Source organism: Diabrotica virgifera, chromosome 7, assembly GCF_917563875.1.
Source record: "Diabrotica virgifera virgifera chromosome 7, PGI_DIABVI_V3a".
Lineage (NCBI taxonomy): Eukaryota > Metazoa > Arthropoda > Insecta > Coleoptera > Chrysomelidae > Diabrotica > Diabrotica virgifera.
In genome coordinates, this window is record NC_065449.1 from 207,807,350 (window position 1) to 207,832,707 (window position 25,358).

General features: G+C 32.6%; 1 protein-coding gene across 1 annotated transcript in view; it reads right to left on the reverse strand.

Moving 5' to 3' along the window:
• The window catches only part of LOC114326249 (interleukin-1 receptor accessory protein-like 1), a 225,961-nt gene extending 200,870 nt beyond the window's left edge, over positions 1-25,091 (reverse strand). Inside the window, exon 1 of the mRNA XM_028274560.2 lies at positions 24,594-25,091. Within this exon, the coding sequence (XP_028130361.2) occupies positions 24,594-24,802 (209 nt within the window). The 5' untranslated portion in view covers positions 24,803-25,091. The remainder of the gene's footprint in view (positions 1-24,593) is intronic.
• Positions 25,092-25,358: the final 267 nt, after the last annotated feature.

The window sequence follows — 25,358 nt, forward strand, 5'->3', positions numbered from 1 at the left end:
TGACAGATAACACATGGAGAAAACGGATTTTGGGATGAGACCAAGAGAATGAAAAGCTGCTACCGAAGCAGAGGTCGTTCCACCACACGTTGGACTGATGATCTAAAATGTCATAGGAATTGGAAATCTATGTCCAGCAGTGGACAAGCGAAGATTTATTGACATTAGAAAGATATGAAAAAGATAATGACAAAGATGGGAATAATAATCTAATAATCTAATTCTGGGAATAATCCCATCTAAAAGATGGGAATAATAATCCCCATCCCTGGGGATGGGAATCGGATGCAATGGAAATCATATTAAAAGATTAAGATAAACAGTGTGGGCTAGTGGCTACGGCAAGAATACAAATTTAAAACAAATGAGGCCTATAGAATCAAAATCTGCTAGATACATGTTTTGGAATTTTGTCAGGAAGCTAAAAAAATATTAAAAATGTCGATTTTTCAAAAAGTATCCGGCATTTCTCAATCAAAGGGCATCAATATATGTCTAAATTGAACACTAATTAGTCATTTTTCTGCATGCCCCTTACATCTTCAGAAAGTACTTTAATTTGAAATTAGCAGAACGAGAAATTTAGGATTTAGCAGGTTTTGATTCTATAGGCTCAGATGTACGGAAAATGCAAATGTTAAAAAATAATACGAATTTTTCATGTTTAGACAAGAAATGCTACATCGAAATCCTTATGAATTGCTTTTAATTTTAAAAAATTAATGCATAAAATGATTAAATAGTAAGTATCCATTAGTCACTGTTTCCTAGAAATGTAGAATTACTTTAATCCCTTCAATATATTTTAATTGTTGCTATTCAAAAGCCTTCAACAAGTTGTTGCCTTCTCCAAACACCCTATCTAGAATGCAAACCGAATACCGCTAGGTATTGTAGAAAAATCCTTGAATGTACTTGAACAATAAATCATTCGCTTTCACTTGAATCATACCTGCAGTAGGCAAAAAGAAAACAAATATTTGTGAGATATTACTCACTATCTTATCCCTAATAAGAATAACTTACTTTAGATAAGTTTATGGTTATTGTTCTTTTGTTTTTTCTTCTTAGAAAGTTAAGTCTCAGTTTCAAGTTTACGGTGAGATTTTGGTACATATTTGATTATTTATAAGCTGTGCCGTTAGAAATTTCTAGTATTACATACATAACAGTGCTTGTTTGTATTGTAGTCGAGGTACATAATGAAATATTTTTGCTCATCGCTTGGTAATGCGCAAAATTAACAGTGCAGTTCGCATGGATTTCGATGGGAATCTAGAAAAATCTATACATTTCTAATTAAAGGAGTATGCAAATTTATTAATAAATTCAAGCAGGAGCAAGTGACTGCAGAAGTAATCATCGGGCGCAATGAAATTCGTCCGGTTGAGTTAAACCTTCGGATTGGGTAAAATAATTCTTCATTTTATGGTCATGAATTTCGTCCGCCCATTCTTAACACATTGTAATGAAATTCGTCCGAAATAATATAAAATAGTATAAATTAGGTAATAAAATAGTAAATAATATAAAGTAGTGCACACATTATAAAAAATATGAACATTTTATTGTACACACAATATGTATGTTATGGTAGAGGAGCCCAAGTGGGGATTTTTGCAGTTACTCGAGCGCGTCAGATTATCATATGGGAGAAACCTGGTACCCTGCAGATGTACCTCTACCATATATTGGCTCTTAAGGGTCGTTTAAACACAGCGATAAATCAAACAACTTATCAAGGTCAATCGAGTTGTTGCAACTTATCATTGTGTGTAAACGGTGCATCGCACAACTTATCAAAGTTGGAGTTGGGTTGAAGGTGGTATCCCATTGAATCGCAGCGTCTAAACAGCATTTCAACTTGTCATCACAACTAGTTGCTGTGACTTATCGTTGTGTTTAAACGACGCTTTAAATATCTATGGTTAAAAATACTCGAAATTGTCAGATTAAGATGGGACGAGTTGGGTTCACTCCCAAAATATGAATATTACCTGATTCAGTAAAAGGTAATATTTGAATTCACTCCCAGGCGATTTTAAGCCGTCATTAATAAAAGTAATTATTATACCTTAAAATCTGGACACTGTTGACAAATCATTCGTTTACAGGTATATTTCTTATTACGTTCTTGCACATCTACATTTAATTGGGATCATTTAAAAATGCAACTTGGTAATAATTCAAGAAAACAAAGTTTCATTGTTATATTCTTGTTTAATATTTGGTCACTAAGTTTCATTGAATACATACATTAGAGTAAATATTAAATTGCTATAACTGCCCCGCTTACTTTTTTTTTACAAAATATTTGATATATTTTTTATAAATTCAAAATTGGTAAGGCCGTTATTTTGTAGTTATTTCAAATTATTATCTTTAAGTTTTTTCTCAATACGTATTACTTTTCTATCGTACACTTTCACAACGGTATCTATACTTTGAAGTTTGATATAAGTATCTAGTTGAAAATCTTGAAGAACATATAAATAAACTGGTTAACATTTGGATGTGTTGTATAATGAAGCATTATAGCGAGAGTGAAAAGACTCACATGCATATTTGTTGTCCTTTGTAAAGACGTAAGAATTTTCAGCCCATATGTGAGGAGTAAATGTTGATGTTTCTTCAATATAGGTTTCAACGAAATAGTCACTAAACTTAACCACTCTTTTATCTTCTGGTTGATTTGCATCAAGATATATGGCAAAGCAATCCCCAACGTCCTCTGCTTTGAGAATTGGTAAACCAAATATATAAGTTATATATTTAGTTATATCTGTTTCTGCACCCTTTTTTAACTGATATTCGTGGGACAGTTCCTACTGTTGAATTTAACTATACCAACTTTGACTCAATTGAAATAGGCATCCCTTAAGTTTAGTGTCTGGAAAAACTTCTCAAATTGCTTTACGATAAAAGTGCTATTTGGCAACAATGTTTAAATTTCAGAAAAATAAATCTTTAAATCATACTTAATTGTAAAATCGCTCGGGAGTGAATTCGAATAGTGTCGGGAGTGAGCTCGACTAATAAAATAGCTACCTGCTCAAGACGGGAGTGAACTCAATGGTGCCCATTGATAAGGTAAGTTAAGTACATACATGCAAGAGAGTGTATATTTCAAAAATCTGACGATTTGAGCGGGGCGTAAGGAAATGGGTGAGTCAAAAAGTTTCACAAAAGAAAAGCGAATATTTCGCGAAATGAACGTCAGATCGAAAAACTAAAAAATACGTCTTCAATATTTTTCAAAAATCTATCGAAAGGTACTAAACATGACCCCCACGGAGGTGGGGTGGAGGATTACGTTAAAATCTTAAATGGGACCCGCACATTTTTATTGCAGATTTGCATTCTTTACGTAAAAATAAGCAACTATTATTCTAGACATTTTTCGAATTATGGATAGGTGGCGCTATAATCGGAAAAAACAATTGTTAGAAATGGAAAATTAAATTAAAAAATGGAAAGTCCCCACTAAAATGGAAAAATGTACTTAACTTTTTTTGTGTTTTAGGGCCTCATAATCACAACCCAATAGGTCCCCATAACGCTCGAGTGACTGCAAATTTAGCGTACTTTGCTCCCCTACCATAAGAAAATAAAAACAAAAAGTCTATTACTTAAAATATGCGAATTTGATTCACTCAATACCTAAAATATCCCTCTCTCTGCCAATCACCGTTTCCCCTCCCTATTCACAGTACATGCCAAAGTGTGATGCTTTTCTCAGAAGGCAGGCGGTGCCTGCCGCCGGGTGTGGAGAATAAAAGAAACAAATATAGATAAATTCAATGACATGTCAGGGTAGCTGTTAATGTTTTTTGACAGGCTCAATGATTTATTCTCTTTTATGAAGAGGGCTTTCTCGCCGAGTGCCAGTGTGTGAAAATAGAAATGATTCGGAATTTGCGTGCATTGTTCGGACTATTAAGCTGCATCTATTCTTTGAGAGATTTTGCAAGACACGTAAATAGGGAAGGTTTAGAAAAATATAATATGTTGGTTCGTTGTGGTCAGTTTGTTAGATAAGAATAGCTACTGACTGGTGCAGCTTTACTCTCTTGCGTGTGACTAATAAATTTTTCAGTGCAATATAATATCCAATTCACATGTGAAAGCGAAATAATCTTAAAATCGGCTTGTTACTAATAACGCTAATTTGGGATAAGTTAATTTTTTATGAGGTTATATCTATTTCTTTCTTTCATATAAATTGTTATCCACGATTTATATGATACTAATCTCCCGGCTTTTGGGATTTTAGCTGGGTAGTCTGCTATATCTAGGGCCTACGGTATACAAGGAAGGTAACAGGGCCAGTGCTACGCTTCAACCGCCTATTATTATTACCCCTGGTTTTACCCAAGGTACTCATTTTATTCAGGCTGAGTAGAGTTATCCACGATTTACATATTCTAAATACAAATTAGTCATTGGTCTGTTGTAGAGATGGGTCTGTAGGAGAACTAATCACGAGGAACTGCAGGGACAAATCTATAAAAATCATATCGTGATAGCCAGGAGGAATTAAAAGCACTGAAATCGAATAGAATTGAAGCAAAATTAGTTTGGAACCATCCTCGGGATGGAAACTAATCGAACCTAGTCATTGGTGTAGAATATGGATGCTCATTTGGTCAGCCGATTTAGATTTTGTCATTTTCCCTCTTGCCTTTGTTTCTCCTTCATCCAATGTATTAGGCCGACATCGTGACTCTCTGAAATATTGTTCTGGGCCATTTAACACGTTCGGTGCCCATCTTGAACAAGCGCCACTTGGCTGGTACCACGTACTTAAATCGCTCATTTAGTAACACAGTTCTTCTGACGCCACTTATGCGTCATCGGTACCTTTAACCCGGGAGCAGTCGCACCGTGAGAAAAATGTCACATTTTATCCTTTCCGTAATAACTTGACGAAACATTTTTCAACATTGCTTTCCACTCCAGGACAAGATCTAACTAAACAACTATTAAAACTAATACAAAAAATAATAGAACAAAACAGAATACCACAAGAATGGAGATCAAGCATCCTAATACCTCTCTTCAAAAAAGGAGACAAATCGGACCCGGATAATTACAGAGGGATTAACTTATTAAACACAACATTAAAATTAACAACAAAAGTGATAACAAACAAATTAAATGAAATTATAACATTAGCAGAAGAACAACAAGGTTTTAGTTCGGGAAGGTCATGCACTGATGCTATATTTATAATGAGGCAAGTTCAAGAAAAATCGTTGGAATACAACAAACCTGCATATTTATGTTTCGTGGACCTTAAGAAAGCATTTGACAGGGTCACATTAAAGGACGTTATCCACTTGTTATACTCGAGAGAGGTACCTCTGGGAATAATTAAAACGATAGAAAACATCTACCAGAACAACACAATACAAGTAAAAGTGGAAGATGAACTAACTGACCCAATTGAAGCCGGCAATGGGATAAGACAGGGGGATTCCTTGAGTCCTTTATTGTTCAACCTGATCATGGACGAAATAATAAAAAAAGTAAGAACTAAAAAAGGATACCAAATGGGAGAAAAACAACTTAAAATAATCTGCTATGCGGACGATGCAATATACTAATCTCTCAAAGTGAAGATGATTTACAACGTATGCTGCACCAATTCAACATAATCGCCAGAAAATTTAACATGTTAATTTCCTCAAAAAAGACAAAATGCATGGTTATAACAGCAGATCCAATAAGATGTAAATTGGAGCTGGAAGGTCAGATAATAGAACAAGTGATGGAGTTTAAATACCTAGGCCTCACACTATCTACATAGCTACGGAAGACTCGAAACAGAAGTGGAAGATCAAGTGAATAGAGCAAACAGAGCCGCAGGTTGCCTGAATGACACAATATGGAGAAATAAAAATATCGGAAAAGAAATGAAAGGCAGAATTTACAAAACAGTCATCAGACCAATAATGACATACGCGGCAGAAACACGCAGATTGCTCGAAACAGCGGATATGAAAACCCTTCGAAAAATCGATGGTAAGACTCTATGGGACAGAGCTAGAAGTACAGATATACGACGGAGATGCAAGGTGGATAACATTAACAACTGGGTAAGAAACAGAAGAATAGAATGGAACGACCACATAAGCCGAATGACAACAAATAGGGTAGTCAGGACAGCGAGAGACAGTTCCCAAATAGGAAGACGATCAGTGGGAAGACCACGAAAACGATGGAACGACAACTTACTAGAGGCACATTGAAAAAACAGACAGAGTCATGTCTATACAAAAAGAAGAAGAAGCTTTCCACTCGTAAGTGCCTCGAGGAAGATCGTAGTATTGCGTAGATTTTTTTTTTAATTTTTTATATTTTTTTTTTGTGAAATTTATGGCTTTGGTGAAAACCAATTAGCTTTAAAATTGTTAGACATAGACATAACAAGTAAATAAAAATATTATAAAATAGAAATTTGATTTAAATTCGTATTTAAATCTATATTGAGAGATTTTTTTCTCTACGCGCGACTACTTGCGTTACAGAATTGAGCGCGACTGCTCCCGGTTTAATAAAACCTTCGTGACGCTACTCGTGTGTTATGGGCACTGAACGTGTTAAACGTACAAACAGTCAAAGTACAATAATTAAAATAATCGTAAATTAACGATTTGGTAAAAAGATAAATGAAATGAAGCATTAATAAACATCGAGACATCAATAAAATACATAATAAACAATTTAAGGAAATTATGAATGTTATCAACAATACCTCAGGAATAAAAATAAAATTTAGATGAATTTATAAATATTTAAATGAACTTAACCGGAAATAATATACTGATAGAAGTACATATTTACAACAGTACATTTTGCAGGTTCGAGAAGAAGAATAATAAGGGAAAACGGAAAACATACATTAAACCATTAAAGTATTAAATACACGAAAACTAGATGATTTTTATGGCAGCTTTCTGGAATGTAATTATTAGAATTAAAACCATAATAAAGTGGCATTGGTTTCCAACAGCACAGTTCTGTTTTGTTTTTATACAGTGGCATTTGTTTTCAACAGTTCAGTTTTATTACAGTTCATCTGATTCATTATATGATAACGGATCAACTAGATCCAGACAGAAATAAAAACGCAACATAACAACTAAAACTACTTGTACGAAAATGAAGATATTTGCAATAAACTTCTCACATCTTTTAGAACTGGAACAAAGATTAATTATTGTTAAGTGCTATGTTTGGTCTGTACTTTTGTATGGTGCAGTAGTGTGGACACTAAAAGTAGTATTCATGAACAGAATTGAAGCTTTGGAAATGTGGGTTCATAGACACATGCTGAAGATAACCTTAGCAAGAAAAACTAATGAGGAAGTACTAAGGACCAGGGTTGCAAAAAAACATGTTTTTTAATTTTAAACAAAACAAACGTTTTTTTGTTTTATACGTTTTTTTTTGTTTTAAACATGTATTTTTTTTGTTTTTAAATTGTATGTTTTAAACAAATAAAACTTGTTTAAAACACATGCTTTTTTGGTTTAGACGTTTTTTTTGCTTTAAAAATGTTTTTGTTTTTAAATTTTATATTTTAAACAAATAAAACTTTGAAGAAAACATTGTTTAAATCATATTTTCCTAAACATAATATTAATTGAAAGTGTTTGATCTATTATTATTATTCTACTAAATAATAGATAAGAAAACCAATTGCAAAATTAGGAGCTATTGCCTGGGGAACCCCAGACTATTTACTATTTATAAATCCGCATTACAAGTTGGCTATTGTAATAACGTCTATTGTCAGTTATTTTGTGCTGTTTCTGGTGGTGCTTAGTGTTTTTTTTAAACATGCAAATGATTTGGTGACCCCAGCTCATTTTTTGGCAAATTTGCTTGATCATCGCTTTATTGAAAATAAACTTATCCTCCATCCATTATAAATTATCATCCAGAAGCATTTTAGATTATTATTATTACCAGGCAAAGTGTGTACCCTTTACACCATATGTTTTCTAAACACCTATATTGAGAATGCAAAACCATTGGCATGGTGGCGTTCTAAAAAAATATAAATAGGTATACTACAGCATTGAAACTTGCTCAACAGCTTCACACAGCTGTTGCATTGTCAGCTAACATAGAAAGACTCTTCTCATCATAAGGTTTACCATTCCAAACTACGTAATCGGCTAGGCAATGTCAAAGCTGCTAAGTTGGTTTCAATTTTTAAAGAGCTTAATTCCATCAGTGATGACGTGACTGATTTAAATTACAAGATTACTATGAGTCTGAAACAGTTTTGAGAAATTGATTAACTCTTCTTTGCAAAATAATTTCAGTTTTCCAATTTTTTTTGTGTTCAGATTATTAATAAATAAATAATACAGGGTGTAACAAAAATACAGGTCATAAATTAAATCACATATTCTTGGACCAAAAATAGTTCGATTGAACCTAACTTACTTTAGTCCAAATGAGCATACAAAAAAAGTTATAGCTCTTTGAAGTTACAAGATAAAAATCGATTTTTTCCGATATATCGAGAACTATTAGAGATTTTTTAATGAAAATGGACACGTGGCATTCTTATGGCAGAAACATTTTATAAATAAATTATAGTTAAATTTGTGCACCCCATAAAAATTTTATGGGGGTTTTGTTCCCTTAAACCCCCCCAAACTTTTTTGTACGTTCCAATTAAATTATTATTGTGGTACCCTTAGTTAAACACAATGTTTTTAAAACTTTTTGCCTCTTAATATTTTTTTGATAAACCAGTTTTAATCGAGATGCGGCTTCTTTTTTAATATGTTTACATAAAAAATTTATGGGGGTTCTGTGCCTTTAAACCCCCCAAATGTTTGTGTACGTTCCAATTAAACTATTATTGGGGTACCATTAGTTAAACAGGATGTTTTTAAAACTTTTTTGCCTCTTAGTATTTTTCCGATGAGGCTGCTTTTATCGAGATGTGGCTTCTTTTCTAATATGGTTCAAAATATACCTCATACTGTAATTTAAAAAAAATTTCATATTATTACCAGGTCTCTACAATCGTACGTAACAGTATACAAATATGTGGTGGATTTGACAAATATTCAACATATCTCGATAAAAACTAGCTTTTCCAAAAAGTACTAAGAGGCAAAAAAGTTTTAAAAACATCCTGTTTAACTAATATTACCACAACAATAATTTAATTGGAACGTACAAAAAAGTTTGGGGGGGGGGGGGGTTTAACGAAACAAAACCCTATAAATGGGGTGCACAAATTTAACTATAATTTATTTTTAAAATGTTCCTGCCATAAGAATGCCACGTGTCCATTTTCATTAAAAAATCTCTAATAGTTTTCGATATATCGGAAAAAATCGATTTTTATCTTGTAACTTCAAAGAGATATAACTTTTTTTGTATGCTCATTTGGACTAAAGTAAGTTAGGTTCAATCGAACTATTTTTGGTCCCAGAATATGTGATTTAATTTATGACCTGTATTTTTGTTACACCCTGTATATGTTAAAAAGTTTATATAATGTATTTGAGAATTTTTTTGATGTTATATTAATAAAGAAAAGCACTTGTTTAATTTAAGTGTTTTAAACAAAAACTGTTTTAAACATAAGCAAACGTTTAAAACAGTTGATTAAAATAAAATGTTTAAAACAAAACAACCCTGCTAAGGACTGCCAACAAAAATAGAGAGTTGCTAAAGACTGTTAAACACCGGAAAATGTCTTATCTGGGACATGTTATATTGAGGATAAATCGATACAGATTATTACAACTGACCCTTAAAGGCAAAATAGGAGGCCGTAAAAGGGTAGGAAGAAAAAACAACAAATTTCTTGGTTAAAAACATTCGTGAATGGACTCAGATATCAAAAGCAGGACAATATTATTTCATGTTACAGAAGATTGAGAAGCCTTCGCAATGGTGATCGCCAACATCCAACATGTATTTTTCAAAAATTTATCTTGTTAATTTGGTTAAGAAAAAAATAAGTAATTTTTTGCACTTGGCCCCTTTCTGAAATAAAATTGGTGTTTACATTCAACAAAAGTTTTATTTATGGGTGGTTCGCCAAAATAAGCGGCATATTGTGTAACTCGCTTTTTTCTTAAGTCTTTTAAATACTGTGTTTCAAAAAGTGTTGCCAAAGTTAAGTTATACAATAGATGAATATACGCCACTTAACATTAATTAAAAAAAAAGTGTTTTTACAAGCATTCTATACAATTTTAATGTCAAAATATCAACTCCGAGGCTGTAACCCACCTTGGTTTTTGATCTGTTTTATAGTATTACACACTGAAAAGTTACAAAAGTGGAGATTATTTTATCAATAATTAATTAAAAACCCAATGTAATTTAAAACTGTCAAATTTTCATTTTTAAAATTAAACGATAAAAATCTACTACTAAAAACTGTAACCAACTTTGTGCATCAACACCGAGGCCTCATGAAAATATATGAAAATTTCCAAACTGCACTATACTGTATGGCAGGCAGCTGGACAGGAGAGGAACGCTTCAGTCTAACCCAAATTGTGGAAGAAAGTGGACGAACATAATATCGTTAAGCGATAGAAAATTTTTCAAGGTGTCTTAAGCTACGTGTATGTTTTTATACAGTCAACACCGAAGCCTTCGTAAAAGCTTAATTTAAAAAGCAGTAAAGCAGAATTATTTTTAATATTTTGTAGAAAATTGAATTAAAAATGTATGAAATCATCAACACCGAAGCAATCAACTCCGAAGCCCAGTCGTTCCTCGGAGTTGACGAACGTGCCTCGGAGTTGTTTAAAGTATGTGAATAGTCATTCTTAAACTAAAAAAATACAATTTAAATTTAGTCTGATATAGGAAAAGGGTTACTGGGTAAGCTGTCAAGATGTTTCGGACGGTTTGGTAATTATCTTCTTTTTATAGAAAATGGCTCGTATACACTGGAGTACGAAGGAAAAATGAAGGCGAAAGCCCCCAAAATCGTTAAATAAAGATTTTATGAAAGAAAGTAATTTTTTATGCAGCTATGCTTATTTCTGTAAGAATATACCATTTTGGGTAGTCTTCTCTAATGTTGATAAAAGAGACATCTGCTGTCTATGTAGGCACATTATGTAAAAACATGGAGCTCATGTGTGGAAGCGGATAACAAATAATTATGTTGACATGGAGAAAATGGAGAAAAGACAGAAGAATGTGTAGAAAGGAAATGCCAAGATTGTGTTCAAAAGCAGATTAGATTTTTGAAGTTTAACGGAAAAGACACGGCTACATATTGGAAAGTTTTGTCAACACGAAGGCCGGTCTAAATCAACTCCGACGCAATTGATATTTTACCTATTTTTCATGTTTTTCTGTATGACTTTATATCAAAATGGAAGTGTTTTGTATAGTTTTATTACATACCAGTTTTTATTTAATTGTTACGATCATAAATTTCAATTAACAGAGAATTACGTTAACACCGTGGACACTTGTCAACTCCGAAGTCACAACATTTCCGTTTTTCGGAAAATATTTAAAAATGATCTCTGCTAGTATCATGGCTAAGTTGAATAGCTCATTTTATAAAAAATATTTAAAAATGAACTAATTCTAAACCATGTTTTAAATTAAATTTCTCTACCTCGAAATTGCCGTCTATTTTGGCGAATCACCCTTATATAAAATAAAAATTCTCACTAATAACCTGTAGTGTTTGTCAAAAAGTATTGTATTTTTCAAAAATTTATCTTGTTAATTTGTTTAAGAAAAAAATAAATAATTTTTTGCACTTGACCCCTTTCTGAAACAAAGTTGGTGGTTACACAATTTTTAAGCAAGGAGTCATGCGTTGCATGGCCCCTTTCTGCACTAAACGCTAATTCCCCTGCGCTGCCAAGGCAACACCTATGGCAGCAATTGATTCCTTTCTGCAACAAAAGCTGTATTTACGTTTAAATTTAAAAAATCCACCAAAAACTCATTTTGTCAAAATTAGTCACTTGACCCCTTTCTGAAATAAACGATTCAATTAAGAAGTAGGTATAAAATTTGGGCAAAGTAATGGTATGACTGGGTATCTATAGCCAGTTTATCACTGGAAAAACTAAAGGCAGTGAAAATGATGGGTTGTGTTACAATGTTGTAACTGAATTACTCCAAGATATACCTACCACACAAAGCTTTGGTTGTTTTTGATAATTTTTTTATAAGTTGCAAGCTATTGGAAAATTTATATGCTAAACCAGGGGTCGGCAACCTTTTTCGGGTGGCGGGCCATATTCAAAATAAAACTTTTTATGCGGGCCACATATTCAAATCTATATCTATAGCCAGTTTATCACTGGAAAAACTAAAGGCAGTGAAAATGATGGGTTGTGTTACAATGTTGTAACTGAATTACTCCAAGATATACCTACCACACAAAGCTTTGGTTGTTTTTGATAATTTTTTTACAAGTTGCAAGCTATTGGAAAATTTATATGCTAAACCAGGGGTCGGCAAACTTTTTCGGGTAGCGGGCCATATTCAAAATAAAACTTTTTATGCGGGCCACATATTCAAATCTAGTCTTCTTCTTCAGTCTGTTTGCATCAACTCCTGGACAAAGGCCTCCCCATGAGTTATCCACTTCTCTCTGTTTTGTGTTATTTAGTGCCAGTTTCTCCTCACTTTTGCTTTGATGTCGTCTAGCAATCGTTTTTGTGGTCTTCCTCTACTACGATTGTGTTCGCGTTGTCTCCAATGTATACAGGTATAATGTTTCTGGCCCATATTTCCTTGTTTTGTCATGCCACGTGTCCTACCCAGTTCAGATAAACACACTGCATATTACTATACTACAGCGTTTCCCAAATGGTGGGTCGCGACCCGGTACCGGGCCACGAAAGCAAAATGCCGGGTCGTCTAGCTTCGCCGTTTCACATCTTGCTTTTTAAGGCCGCGCTCTGACTAATGCCACTGCTATCTTTGTGATAGTTTTGACTTCTCCAACAATAATTTAAATATGACATTAAAAGGTAGCAATGTAACTGTATTGTACAGGAGAAGGAAAAAGCTGCAACAAAAAAACTTAATTTGTGGACACGTCGCGCAGAAGCAGGAAATTACAAAGCTAACACAACTACAAAACAAAAAGAGTATAACGTGAATTCATTGTCGGATGAGATTTCAGCGGCTTTCAAGGAACCCCTGCTAGGACTGGAGGCAAATCTGAAGGAATATTTTCTCCCCATCCACAGCAATAAAGCATGGATAAGGAATCCATTTAAAGTAGAATCCGACACAGAACATCCTTATATAGATATTAAGTCAGTAATTAAACAATCGTGTGATAGGGCATTAAAAGACATACCTATTTGATAAAATACCACTGATAGATTCTTGGTTGTCCTGCCACCTGGAGTACCCAGTTCTATCAGAAAAAGCGATAAAGTTTCTAATTCCTTTTTTTACAACCTATAAGTGTAAGGTGGGGTTTTCAACACCGGTTTCCCCCAAATATAAATATAGAAACCGTTTGGGAGTATTTGAGGATAAAATTAACATTGACATCTTTTCCTCCAAACGTGAAATTTTTAGTTAACCAGAAACAACTGGATACTTCTCATTAATAAAGTACATATATGATTTTTATTTTGTTTTATTACATTTTTGTTTGAGCAAATGATTCTTTATTAAAATACACCCACCGGCACCGGAGGGCTGATTTTTTTTCATACTCCTTTCGTATTATTCTGGAGGTATTACTAGGGTTTTGTTTTGTGAATTATCCGAATATCTTTTCTTGTAAGAGCTGTAAATCAAAACACTGCTTTGAAGGTTTATTTAATTAAAAATATCAAACGCACTAAAATTAACAACAAAGCAAAACAATTCAATAGTGGGTAAGTCCACCTCTTGCAGCAACGACTGCTCGCAATCTGTTTGGCATCTAATAAAGATGTGTTTTCCTTGCCTGGGGAATAGCCCGATATTGCTCTACAAGGGCCATAACTATACCAAATTTTCTTGAGGCCTAGGATGACGGCGAATGCCTTTTTTTAATTCATCCCATAAATGCTTAACAGGATTGAGATCTGGGCTGCGTGCAGGCCATTCTAATCTTATCAATCCAACTTGTATTTTATGAGTCAATCAGTGTTTTTATTTACAAAAACTGGTACAGCTCTTACAAGAAAAGAGATACATATTCGGATAATTCAAAAACAAAATTTGAGTGATGCCTCCGGGATAATATGACCGGACTATGAAACAAAATCAGCTCTTCCATTTTTCCAAAGAATTTTTGAAGTTATACTTCTTTAGGCGCGATTGAGATTGAGGGTGAATTTATATTGATCTACGCGCATGCGCACACCGACAGTATGGTATTAGTCGTTATACGGGCTCTGATTGGGTGTTGAAATGATCTGTCAATAATAAATAATTGTTCAATATGAAGGTAAACAAATGTATAGATAATATATTAGTTTTATTGTTGTGAGGACAGAAACAAAAAAGTTTATAATTGTAGTGACATTTAAATAGTTTTTAAAAGCAACAGGTACGTAATAATTGTAAATGTATCATAGGTACCTACCTATTTGAACCTACCAAAATACATAGTATGTAATACTTTTATTTACATAATTTGATTACCATCAAAATTTCTATCAATGTTCACCTAATATATTGTTTTCTTACTCTACGTTTTGTTGCATTTTTTCAATTCTAAATCATTTCGATTCAAAATCAAAATAATTTAATTTCATTCACAAATGTCAAAAGCTTAATCCTTTTAGTTAGTCGATCTTCGCACATAATGACATATTGCCTCCGTGGCGAAGAGTTTAAGGCGAATGAACCCCAATATACCAACCGCGCTGAGCTGGTTCGAATCCCAATAAAAACTTTTATTTTTTTATTTTTTATAATTTTATTTTCAGAAAATACGTATTTAGTTAAAACATTTTCCGACAATTAATGTTCAGAAATCATTTGTGGCATTTTTAATGTGTTTGTGTGTGTTTTATTCTTTTATTATTTTAATTTTTGGCACTGTTTTAATAAAAATGTTTGAGAAGTAGTAAGTATAAATTAGTTTAATATTTAAATAAAACATAAATAAAAAGTATATTAATTTCGTTTAAATCATATAATAGAAGTATAACTTCTTACGTGCGTACAAAGTACACACACATTCTTTTTTTAAAGTAAGGAGAAAATACAACGCTTCCATTCACCCCTGTATAATGCCATGCAAGCAAATTTTTGTTTTTAACGGAATAAAACCAAACGATATCAATACATGTACCTACCTACCTACAAACTGGTGCAAGAATCTTAAAAATCGGAGCACAAATAATAAAGTTATAAATTGTCAAACTTAATCAAAAATTTTCGGTGGCGGAATTTTGTGCCGGTGAGTGTATATTTTATAAAACTAAAATAAATGTTTTCTTGCACACACATACCAGGGTATACAAAAAAATTAGTGGGTCACGAAGGATAAGCTCAAAAATAACCGGGCCATGGAAAAATAAGTTTGGGAAACGCTGCTATACTATATTATTATTACATAATCTGTTCTTTTAGAGCAGGGGTTCCCAAACTTTTTTGTACCACGCCCCCTTTTGTTGAAATGAAAGTTTCTCGCGCCCCCCCCCACCTTTACAATAAATTATATGCTCCTAAATAGGAACAAAACAAAAACAAATAAGAATTAGCTTGAAAACAAAACATTTAATTGTTCTGCCATGAGATACAACAATATCAGTTTCCATAAAATCCAAAAATTATTAATAAAAGAAAAATAGATTAGGTTGGTTAGTGAGGGGATGTGCTTGCATTTTATTTACTTGTATGCCTATTCGTGGCCGAGTTTTAGTAAGTGCACAACACAAGTCACTAGCAACATCAAGTTTATTCCGATACTTTGTTTTAATTGCCACAAGTGTTGAAAATCGCACAAATAGTTACTTGAAAACGGCAAGTATAAATGAAGAGCTTCCCGTGATACACTAAGATACACTTTGAAACATTTTAACCAAAATGAAGGTTTGTCCATTATAACAAAGTATTTGGCAGAAGAATCATGCAAAAAATCATTTGGATTTATTTGCAAAGCGTCTTCTTGAAGTGACTCAGGCAGGGAGTCTATGTTGACATGGAATGGATCAGTTGACATTCTGTAAATAAAATTGTCACAAGTGTTTGGGAAGTATTTCTGGAACTCTTCAATTAGGCTCTCCAAATGATTTGATATTTCGATTTTCAAACTTGATCCTTCATAAATATCCTTGAAGCGTGTTTCTTCTGAGATTGGCTCTACTTTAGAGAAATTTGAATAATTTCAGGGGTTTGCTGATATTTTACGCCTCCAAAGTTGAGTAATTAAGCCTCCACCACAATGAGTAACTACTATATTTGAGTCTCCACCCTGCAGTTTTAGGTTAAGGCTGTTCAACGAGTCAAACATGTCTGACAAATAAGCCAATATTACTTGGGTACAAGGCCATGTTTAGCTCATTTTGCTTTTGATGTTCCCAGGTGATTACTTCATCTCAAAGGTCAAATAATCTTACCAAAATATTTCCTTTTGAGAGCCATCGTACTTCTATATGAAGTAGTAGTGTTTTCTAATCACTTTCTAAATCTTCACAAGGAGTTTTAAACAGTCGAGTATTCAAAGCTCTGTTTTTTTATGTACTTCACTACTTTAATACACAACTTTAAGACAGCCATAAGTTCATTTGGAAGGGTTTTTGCTGCCAAGGCTTGTCGATGTATAAACAATGTATCCCAATCACATCAGCATTTTTCTCTATTACTAATTGCAAATAGCCTGAGCGAAAACCAAGCATTGAAGGTGCGCCATCTGTACATAAACTGATCAGTTTTTGTCAAGAGAGTTTGTGTCATGTTTGTCAAAAAACTCTCACACTGCTTTCATAACATTAATAGCTTTTGTCGTGGTCTTCAGTCTCCAACTCTGTAGAAAAAAGTAGCTCGTCTTTCATTCTTTCGTTTTGAATATACCGAACATAAACAATTAACTGATAACATTGTACTATGTCAGTACTCTAGTCTAGCTGAATAGCAAAAAATGGCGATTATTTTACTGCATCAACTACCTGGTTTTGTATGTCTTCGGTCCTATCATCAATGCGGCGTTTCACAGTGTTGTCAAAAAGAGGTATTTGAGATAACTTTTGCTTACTCTGCGTTACCAGACACAGTTTAACAACCGGTTAATTTTGAGTTTTAGAAAAATAACTAAATTTAATTTAATGTTCAACTTGTCTCGCGCCCCCCCCTGATATGACTTCACGCCCCCCAAGGGGGGCGCGCCCCCCTGTTTGGGAACCTCTGTTTTAGAGATACTCCTATCATAGCTCATTCGATGGACTTCTGTATTTTTCTTATTTTTCATCTGTCTTAAGGCATTTATAGCTTATAACTTCCTCGTTAGTAATTTTGGTAGTATTTCAGATCCTACATTTAATAATTCCATACCGTGGTTTTCTAGTCTTGCTGCGCGACACGAGTATAATTCTGTAGGTATAAACTGTAGTATAAACAGGAACGCAACTCATAAATATTGGCGATATTATTTTAAAGTCTTCTACTTTAAAATGTATAATATACGCCTGAATTGTCAATATAAAGAGTCAATTAAATAAATTACATATTAGAAGAATTTTTTTACTTAGCAACGACATTTTTGTTTAATTTAGTAGTATTTTGTATTTTGACAACGACACCCGATTTGGGCGTCGAAACGTTAATAAAATTATTTTTTCAATTTAATTGTGGCTTATTTCCCATATACATAGTTAATAATCTGGTTGTGGTTAATAATAAAAATGCCACAAGGAAATAGCTTCAGAACAACGTATAAATAGTAATCTTCAACAATATTTATTATCTTATTTTTGTTGTTTATACTGATTCCATTGTTATCTTTTATCTGGCGTATTTGTTATTTAATATTTAGGGCTTTTAACACTTTCATACTCTTGTTATTTTCTATAATATTTTCGATTTGTTCAGTATTATTGTCGCCCTTAATGTTTTGTCCTATTCTTTTTCTTATCGCTTGATTAAGTTCCTTAAATTCTAGTGAATTTCGGTCCATGCAACTTCCCTCCTTAATGATCTGTTTCTGTCTTTAATTTATTATTTTTTATAAATTTGTTGATTTTTCGATTCTTCCTAAAATTATATTAGGACTTTGGAAGGCCGCACAAAATATTGCAAAGGGCCGCATGCGGCCCGCAGGTTGCCGACTTTTGTGCTAAACAGTTGCTGTAAGTATTACAGGCAGAATTATATAAACGCAAAGGTTTATTTGATTTCATGAGGAAAAAGCAAACCAGAAATGAAAAAGGAAAGAATGAATTCTATTGTTTAAATACTAGATGTTCAAAAAAATTTATACAAGATTCAGATTTTGCTTAAAAGAAGAAAAACTAAATAACATTATGTAGTTATTGTCAACTAAAATGCGCGTAAAGTGTAATTTTGCTTACATTTTAACATTTAAGTACATAATTAGACAACCATAAACAATTACTGGTCCAAATGGAGTATTTCAGAAATTCTATAAATAAATTAAAAAATATAAGAGTAAATCTTGAGAAAATATAAATAATAAAAGCACTAAGTACTTATTGGGAATTCCTTGTCATTTGCGATTATCTTTTAAAAGAGTTTTGTTATTATAATTTTTATTAGGTATTATCTTGTTGCGATAAGAAAATAAAAATACTTTTTGTTTGTTTAGATAATATAATAAATATACACTTTTCCAAGAAATTAACGCACCACCTTAAAAATCGGCCATTTTTGACGTCTCGAATCTCGAATTTCCTAAATCAATTGTTTGATTTAAGTAATTTTTTTAAAATGTCTTATTCTTTATAGCCTTATTCTTTAACAATATCTCTGTAATAATATTGTTGCTAGATATGTAAATTGTCATTGTATACAGGGTGTATTATACCAATCAAATTGTGTTTTTCTCTCAAAGTTCGCAACACCCTGTGGAATATGCTAGCATTTATAAAATACTGAAATTAAAACACAATAATTATAGCCTCAGGTTTTCTTAAAATTTTGTTCTTTGATTCATTCGATTATGTTGAATAATAAAAAAAGTGAGGTTCTTTATAACAACTAACCTTGTTTTTCATCAATATAAATATATCCTCATTTTCTGCTTAGTTTAATAAACAAGCCTTTAAAGTAGACTATGAGAGATTAACAATTTGATAAAAAATTTGAACAGTCAAAAAGTGTCTGGTTTGTTGTTAAAATTAGTAGATTTATTATTTAAAGTTTCAATTAAGTCCGTAATTTTTTTTGTTGTTTTTGGGAAATGGAACGCGCTACAATGAATTTGACCCGCGATGAGTGTGTTCAAGCAATGATCTTACATAGCGAAGGACTTAGCTACCCAGTGCCGCGCCAGCAGGTGGTAGCGCCTGTGTGCAAAACATTATTTAATGGCGCCCAAAATGAACAATTATTTATTGTAACCAAAAAAATAACTAAAAATTCTTACACATGCAACACGAAAAAAAAAATAAGTTAAAATAATTAAGTAAAAACATATCTTTGGCGAAACAGCATAAAAAACTAAAAATATAGGTAGGTAGGAAACATGAAATACTTAGCTATTTTATAAAAAATTAACTTTTTGCGTCTTCAGTTTGAAAAATCTGTTTATAATATGGTGAATACCAATTATTGGATTTAATATTGACGACTCTATAAAGATGGAAGATAAAGGGCCTAGCCGGGTAAGATGGTGAAAAGTGCCCCCAGCTCGATTTAAATTCCATATAGGCCAATTTTTAGCACATATAGAGGAACTCACTTTCTGAAATTTTTAGCCCCCTAGGTGGTCACGTGACCCCCCTAGAGCCTAATTAGGCTTTTTATGTTTTTATTTTTTATCTCAGGCGCATCAAGAGCTAGCCAAAAACTTTATTAAAAAAAGTTGTAAGTTCCAAAAAGATCTATAAGAAAAAATTTTTTTTAAATTTTTTGGCGGGAAATTCGAATTTTTAGAACAATTTTAAATTTTTAAATGACTCTTAAAAAAAAACTAAGACACTCGTTTTTACGAAAATTAATTATAATGTGTATTTTTGCACAATCTTTCACCATGAATTTTTTCAGAATTTTAAAATTGGTGAAACGTACCTTTAAAAATAAAAAACCGCATTTTTTCAGTTTTTTTCTCGTATTTTGAAACAATTTTATACATATTTTTCAAAAAAGGTAACACTGTTACTAGAATAGGTAAAAAACTGAAAAATAATTGGGGTTTGCTTAATAAAAATTTTTTGTAAAGCCATCCATTTTCAAAATACAGGGCGTTGAAGAAAACAAAATTTTACACATTTTTTACGATTTTGCTGAAACTACTGGCAACATTGTAATAAAACTTGGCGGGATTTAAGAGCTGGTTATTATGCATATTTTGACATACAATTAATGATTTGATATTCATCATTGGCTCGCATAGGGGTAATGGTCTGAACTTTTTAAAGAATAAAGATAGTACGCCACTGACATATTTCAAATTAACAATCGTTTTTTAATTTCTCGTTCAATTTGTGACAAAAAATGTATCTTCTTATTTTTTCATACGACGCGCCATTTTTATTCAAAAAATAAAAGATCTTAACCCTTACAAAGTATTCGAACTTCTAGTAGTTTCTACATCTACAATCTACATACATAATAAACTCATACATCCATTATCAAAATTAATTCGAATACTTTGGAAGCGTTAAGATATTTTATTTTTTGCAGCAAAACAGCGCGTCGTATGAAAAAATGAGAAGATAGATTTTTTATTGCAAATTGAACGAGGAATTCAAAAATGATTGTTAATTTGAAATATGTCAGTGGCGTACTATCTTTTTTTCTTTGAAAAGTTCAGACCATTACCCCTATGCGCGCCAATGATGAATATTAAATCCTTAGTTGTATGTCAAAACATGCACAATAACTACCTCTTAAAACCCGCCAAGTTTTATTACAATGTTGCCAGTAGTTTCGGCAAAATCGTAAAAAATATGTAAAATTTTGTTTTCTTCAACGCCCTGTATCTTGAAAATGGATGGCGTTACAAAAAATTTTTATGAAGCAAATCCCAATTATTTTTCAGTTTTTTACCTATTCTAGTGACGGTGTTAAATTTTTTGAAAAATATGTATAAAATTGTATCAAAAAAACGAAAAAAAAACCGAAAAAATGCGGTTTTTTATTTTTAAAGGTACGTTTCACCAATTTTAAAAATCTGAAAAAATTCAGGGTGAAAGATTGTGCAAAAATACACATTATAATTAATTTTCGTAAAAACGAGTGTCTTAGTTTTTTTTTTCAGATTTATTTAAAAGTTTAAAATTCTTCTAAAAATTCGAATTTCCCGCCAAAAAAATAAAAAAAAATTTTTTCATATAGATCTTTTTAAAACTTACAACTTTTTTAAATAAAGTTTTTGGCTAGCTCTTAATGCGGCTGAGATAAAAAATAAAAACATAAAAAGCCTAATTAGGCTCTAGGGGGGTCACGTGACCACCTAGGGGGCTAAAAATTTCAGAAAGTGAGTTCCTCTATATGTGCTAAAAAGTGGCCTATATGGAATTTAGATTGGGTTGGGGGCACTTTTCACCATCTTACCCGGCTAGGCCCTTTGTCAACCGCCCTTGACTGATGGTCGATCTCAAATAATTTTTTAAGTTTCAGTTTATAAAAAGATCACTCAGCAGTGGCATCAGATATGGGCAGAGTGAGCTGAATTCGAAGAGCTATTGCTAAATTTGTGTAAACTGCAGTAAATTCGTTTAAAAATATATTCTAAAATTTATTTAATTCTTTTAACAAAGTGAAGTTAAGCTGTATAATTTCTTAAATTAAATCGTCTTCCTCTATTATCTTATTTTTTTTTACAAATTTCTACACAAAAATTTTAATTGTGAGTGTTCTGTACTGTCTTTTAAACTATATAAAAATTTGAAAGAATCAACAGGATTTTGCAATATGGAAAATCTTTCATTTACTGAAATTAATGATTGGTTGAGAAAACAATAAAAGAAATGAACTTTTTATGACATTTTAGGATAAAAAATCGGTTCGTCTTTGTGTTCGTAATCGAACTGCTTGCTTTTTTTCCGACGCCGAACTGTGTGTCTGGTTGAAAACTGGGCTCCACATCCAGTTTCTCTGCAGTTTCATTTGCTGTAGTAATAACATCATTAAATTTGCTATCTATCCGAAACTAGAATGAATTGTTTTAAGGCCGTGGGTCCAAAATTTCGCTTCAATGTGTTTTAAGTGAATTCATTTTTTTCAAATTCTGAGAAAACTAATAAGAATTTTTAAAAAATTTAAACGCAGAATGGAAGATTACATTATTACCGAGTGCAGAAAGTCCCTTAGAATAACCGAGATATTTGAAATTAAAAATCAGACTAATTTTTTTTAACCCTGTAACCTAATAAAATAAACATTATAGAAGTTTTCAGGGACTTTCAGCCCTCGGTAATAATGCAATCTTTCATTCTAGGTTTAAATTTTTCAAAAACACCTATTAGTTTTCTCAGAATAAAAAAAATGAATCAATTTAAAACACATTGGCGCTAAATTTTGAGCCTACGTCCTTAACTCTTGTAAAGCATTTAAGGTAGGCTGCATATTCATTGATTTTGATTGTAAAACTTTGCTAACGAAGTTAACTTTCATCAGAACTGCATACCATACATACTATATTATGTGGACTGAGCATATGAATGTAAATGTTGATATTTTATCTCCTAAATATCCAGCTTGATATTATTAAGGTGATACAGTAGCGATCAACAGGTAGCCAAAACGCATTCCAAGACTGCGGCTGTAATTTTGAATATTTTTTCGAGATATTTCGCACATGTATTCGTAATATAATAAAGAATGGCGGTACAGAGCCCAATTTGAAAAATATATTAATATGTGGAAATTACTCTGTAATGAAAAACAATATTAAAAAAACGAGCCTGTACCGCCATTAAGAAGAACAAAAGAATACACTTTCTTCAAATATACTTTTTTATCCGATGCCTAGATTTTGTGTCATTTTGGAACTACTAATGAAATAAAAAAATTTAGTAGTTCCAAAATGACACAAAATATAGGCATCGGATAAAAAAGTTTATTTGAAGATAGTGTATTTTTTTGTTCTTTTTAATGGCGGTACAGGCTCTTTTTTTAATAATGTATTTAATTACAGAGTAATTTCCACATATTAATATATTTTTCAAATTGGGCTCTGTACCGCCATTCTTTATATTACGAATACGTGTGCCAAATATCTCGAAAAAATATTCAAAATTACAGCCGCAATCTTGGAACGCGTTTTCGCTACCTGTTGATCGCTACTGTTTTCTCCGAGGTTTTCTCTTAAGATCAAATTTATCCTAATGTGTTATATCACATAAAGCATCTTCCATTTCTATCAAATTTTTGTGCAATGGCTTTAAAGTATAAATTCTGCTGGACCGGATTTTCCTTGTTTATGCAGATTGTATAAATCAATACGTAATTTACCTACATTTGAAGTTGAGCTATGCAAGGTCGTTAAATAGGTAAGTGTTTTTTTGACCTGCGTAAAATTTTTGTAACAACTCTAGTGGCGCCCCTTCATTGCTGGCGCTTGTGTGCGCCGCACACATTGCACACGTGAACGGCGCGGCCCTGTAGCTACCATGCTATCGGCTCCTTTCGTTGGTAACAACTTTTTGCTCATGTACGATAATGCAAGACCTCACGTTCTACGAACTGTAACCTGTAACCGAATATTTACAACAGGTAAATCTTCTGATTTTGAATTTGCCAGCGCATAGTACAGATCCTGAACCAGATTGAACATTTATGTTAACTATGACGGCGTTTGCCACCTTCTAGAACCTCACAAGGGGTAGAAACAGTAGCTCTCGAGATATGGTATGATATTAATCAAGGCCAAATAGCACACCATTTTTAATATAAAAGTACATCTGTTATTATCAAACATAAACAAATGAATAAAAAAAAACAAATGTTTAGAAATACCCTAAGGACACAATATGAGATATGATTTCAATATTTTATAAAGGCTAGAATATTCCACAACGTGTTTATAACTTTGAGAAAAAAACACAGTTTAATAATTATTGTTACACCCGGTAAAGTTCTGCAAGCAAACTAAAAGAGTCATTATTATTCAGCTCAGCGGGGTAGATACTATTCTTCAAGGTGTGAAATTCTATCAACGAGGGATCTATTTGTTTTATGGAATGATCCCTTGTTTATTTAAGTAGACATTTTCATCAATAGTACCCCACTGAGCTGAATATTAATGACTCTCTTAGTTTGCTTGCAGAACTATATACAATGACATTATAGCATTACCTGTCTAGCAACATTATTCCAGTGATATTCTTAAAGAATAAGGCTATAAAATATTAAAAAAATCACTCAAATCGGACAACAGGTTAGGAACTTCGAGGCATCAAAAATGTTTAAATTTTGCTTAACACAGTACAGCTTAACAAAATAGGTTAGCATCATGCTGATTCTATATAAAAACTCACCATGTAATAGTGTGGTAGTCTTTGGCACAGCAATGCAGGGCCTTAAGATTCCCGACCACAGCAAACTCCCTAAAGTTGACCTCTTTACTAAACTGCATATTATTCCGAGGAAGATTCTCGTAATTGTTTCTGTTACAAAAATTGTTCATTCCTAAAATTCCAGGAACTAAACAAAGCAACACTGAAAAACCCAATCTAAACATCGCCATGGTCTTAGCAAAAAAAAAACCGGTGAATCAGCCACTAAAACTTGCTTTTAAAATGCATTAAAGTAATTTTTGTAGTCAGAATATATTCGATTTTAATTAAGGAATTAATTTCTAATGAGTTCGAGATACGTCAAATGTTAATTTTCACTTAGCACAAGTTTTAACACGATCGTCTTGTCGCGTCTTGTAAACCGAACCTCACTTAAACCTATCGTCACAAATGTTCCACGCCAACTAAAACAAGAATGAGAATGATTTGTGTCCGCCGGCAAATCCTCTGCGAGCTGTGCGATGTGCGAGCGTTTGCAGTTTTACAGGATTTCCATTGGTTTTACCTGTTCGGCGTTGCCATATTTACAATATTTATGAGAAGTGGGTACTTATTTTTTAGGTGCAAACTTTTTGGGACGATTCGCGAAAATTTTGAAGTATTAGGTGGAGAATCAGAAAGTATATTTAAAATATCTGTAGGACCTCGAATAAAGACAAGCGATAATGGAAAAACAAAGAGATCAGGGAATTTAATTTGGTTGTTATTTTCTATAATGGTCTGTAA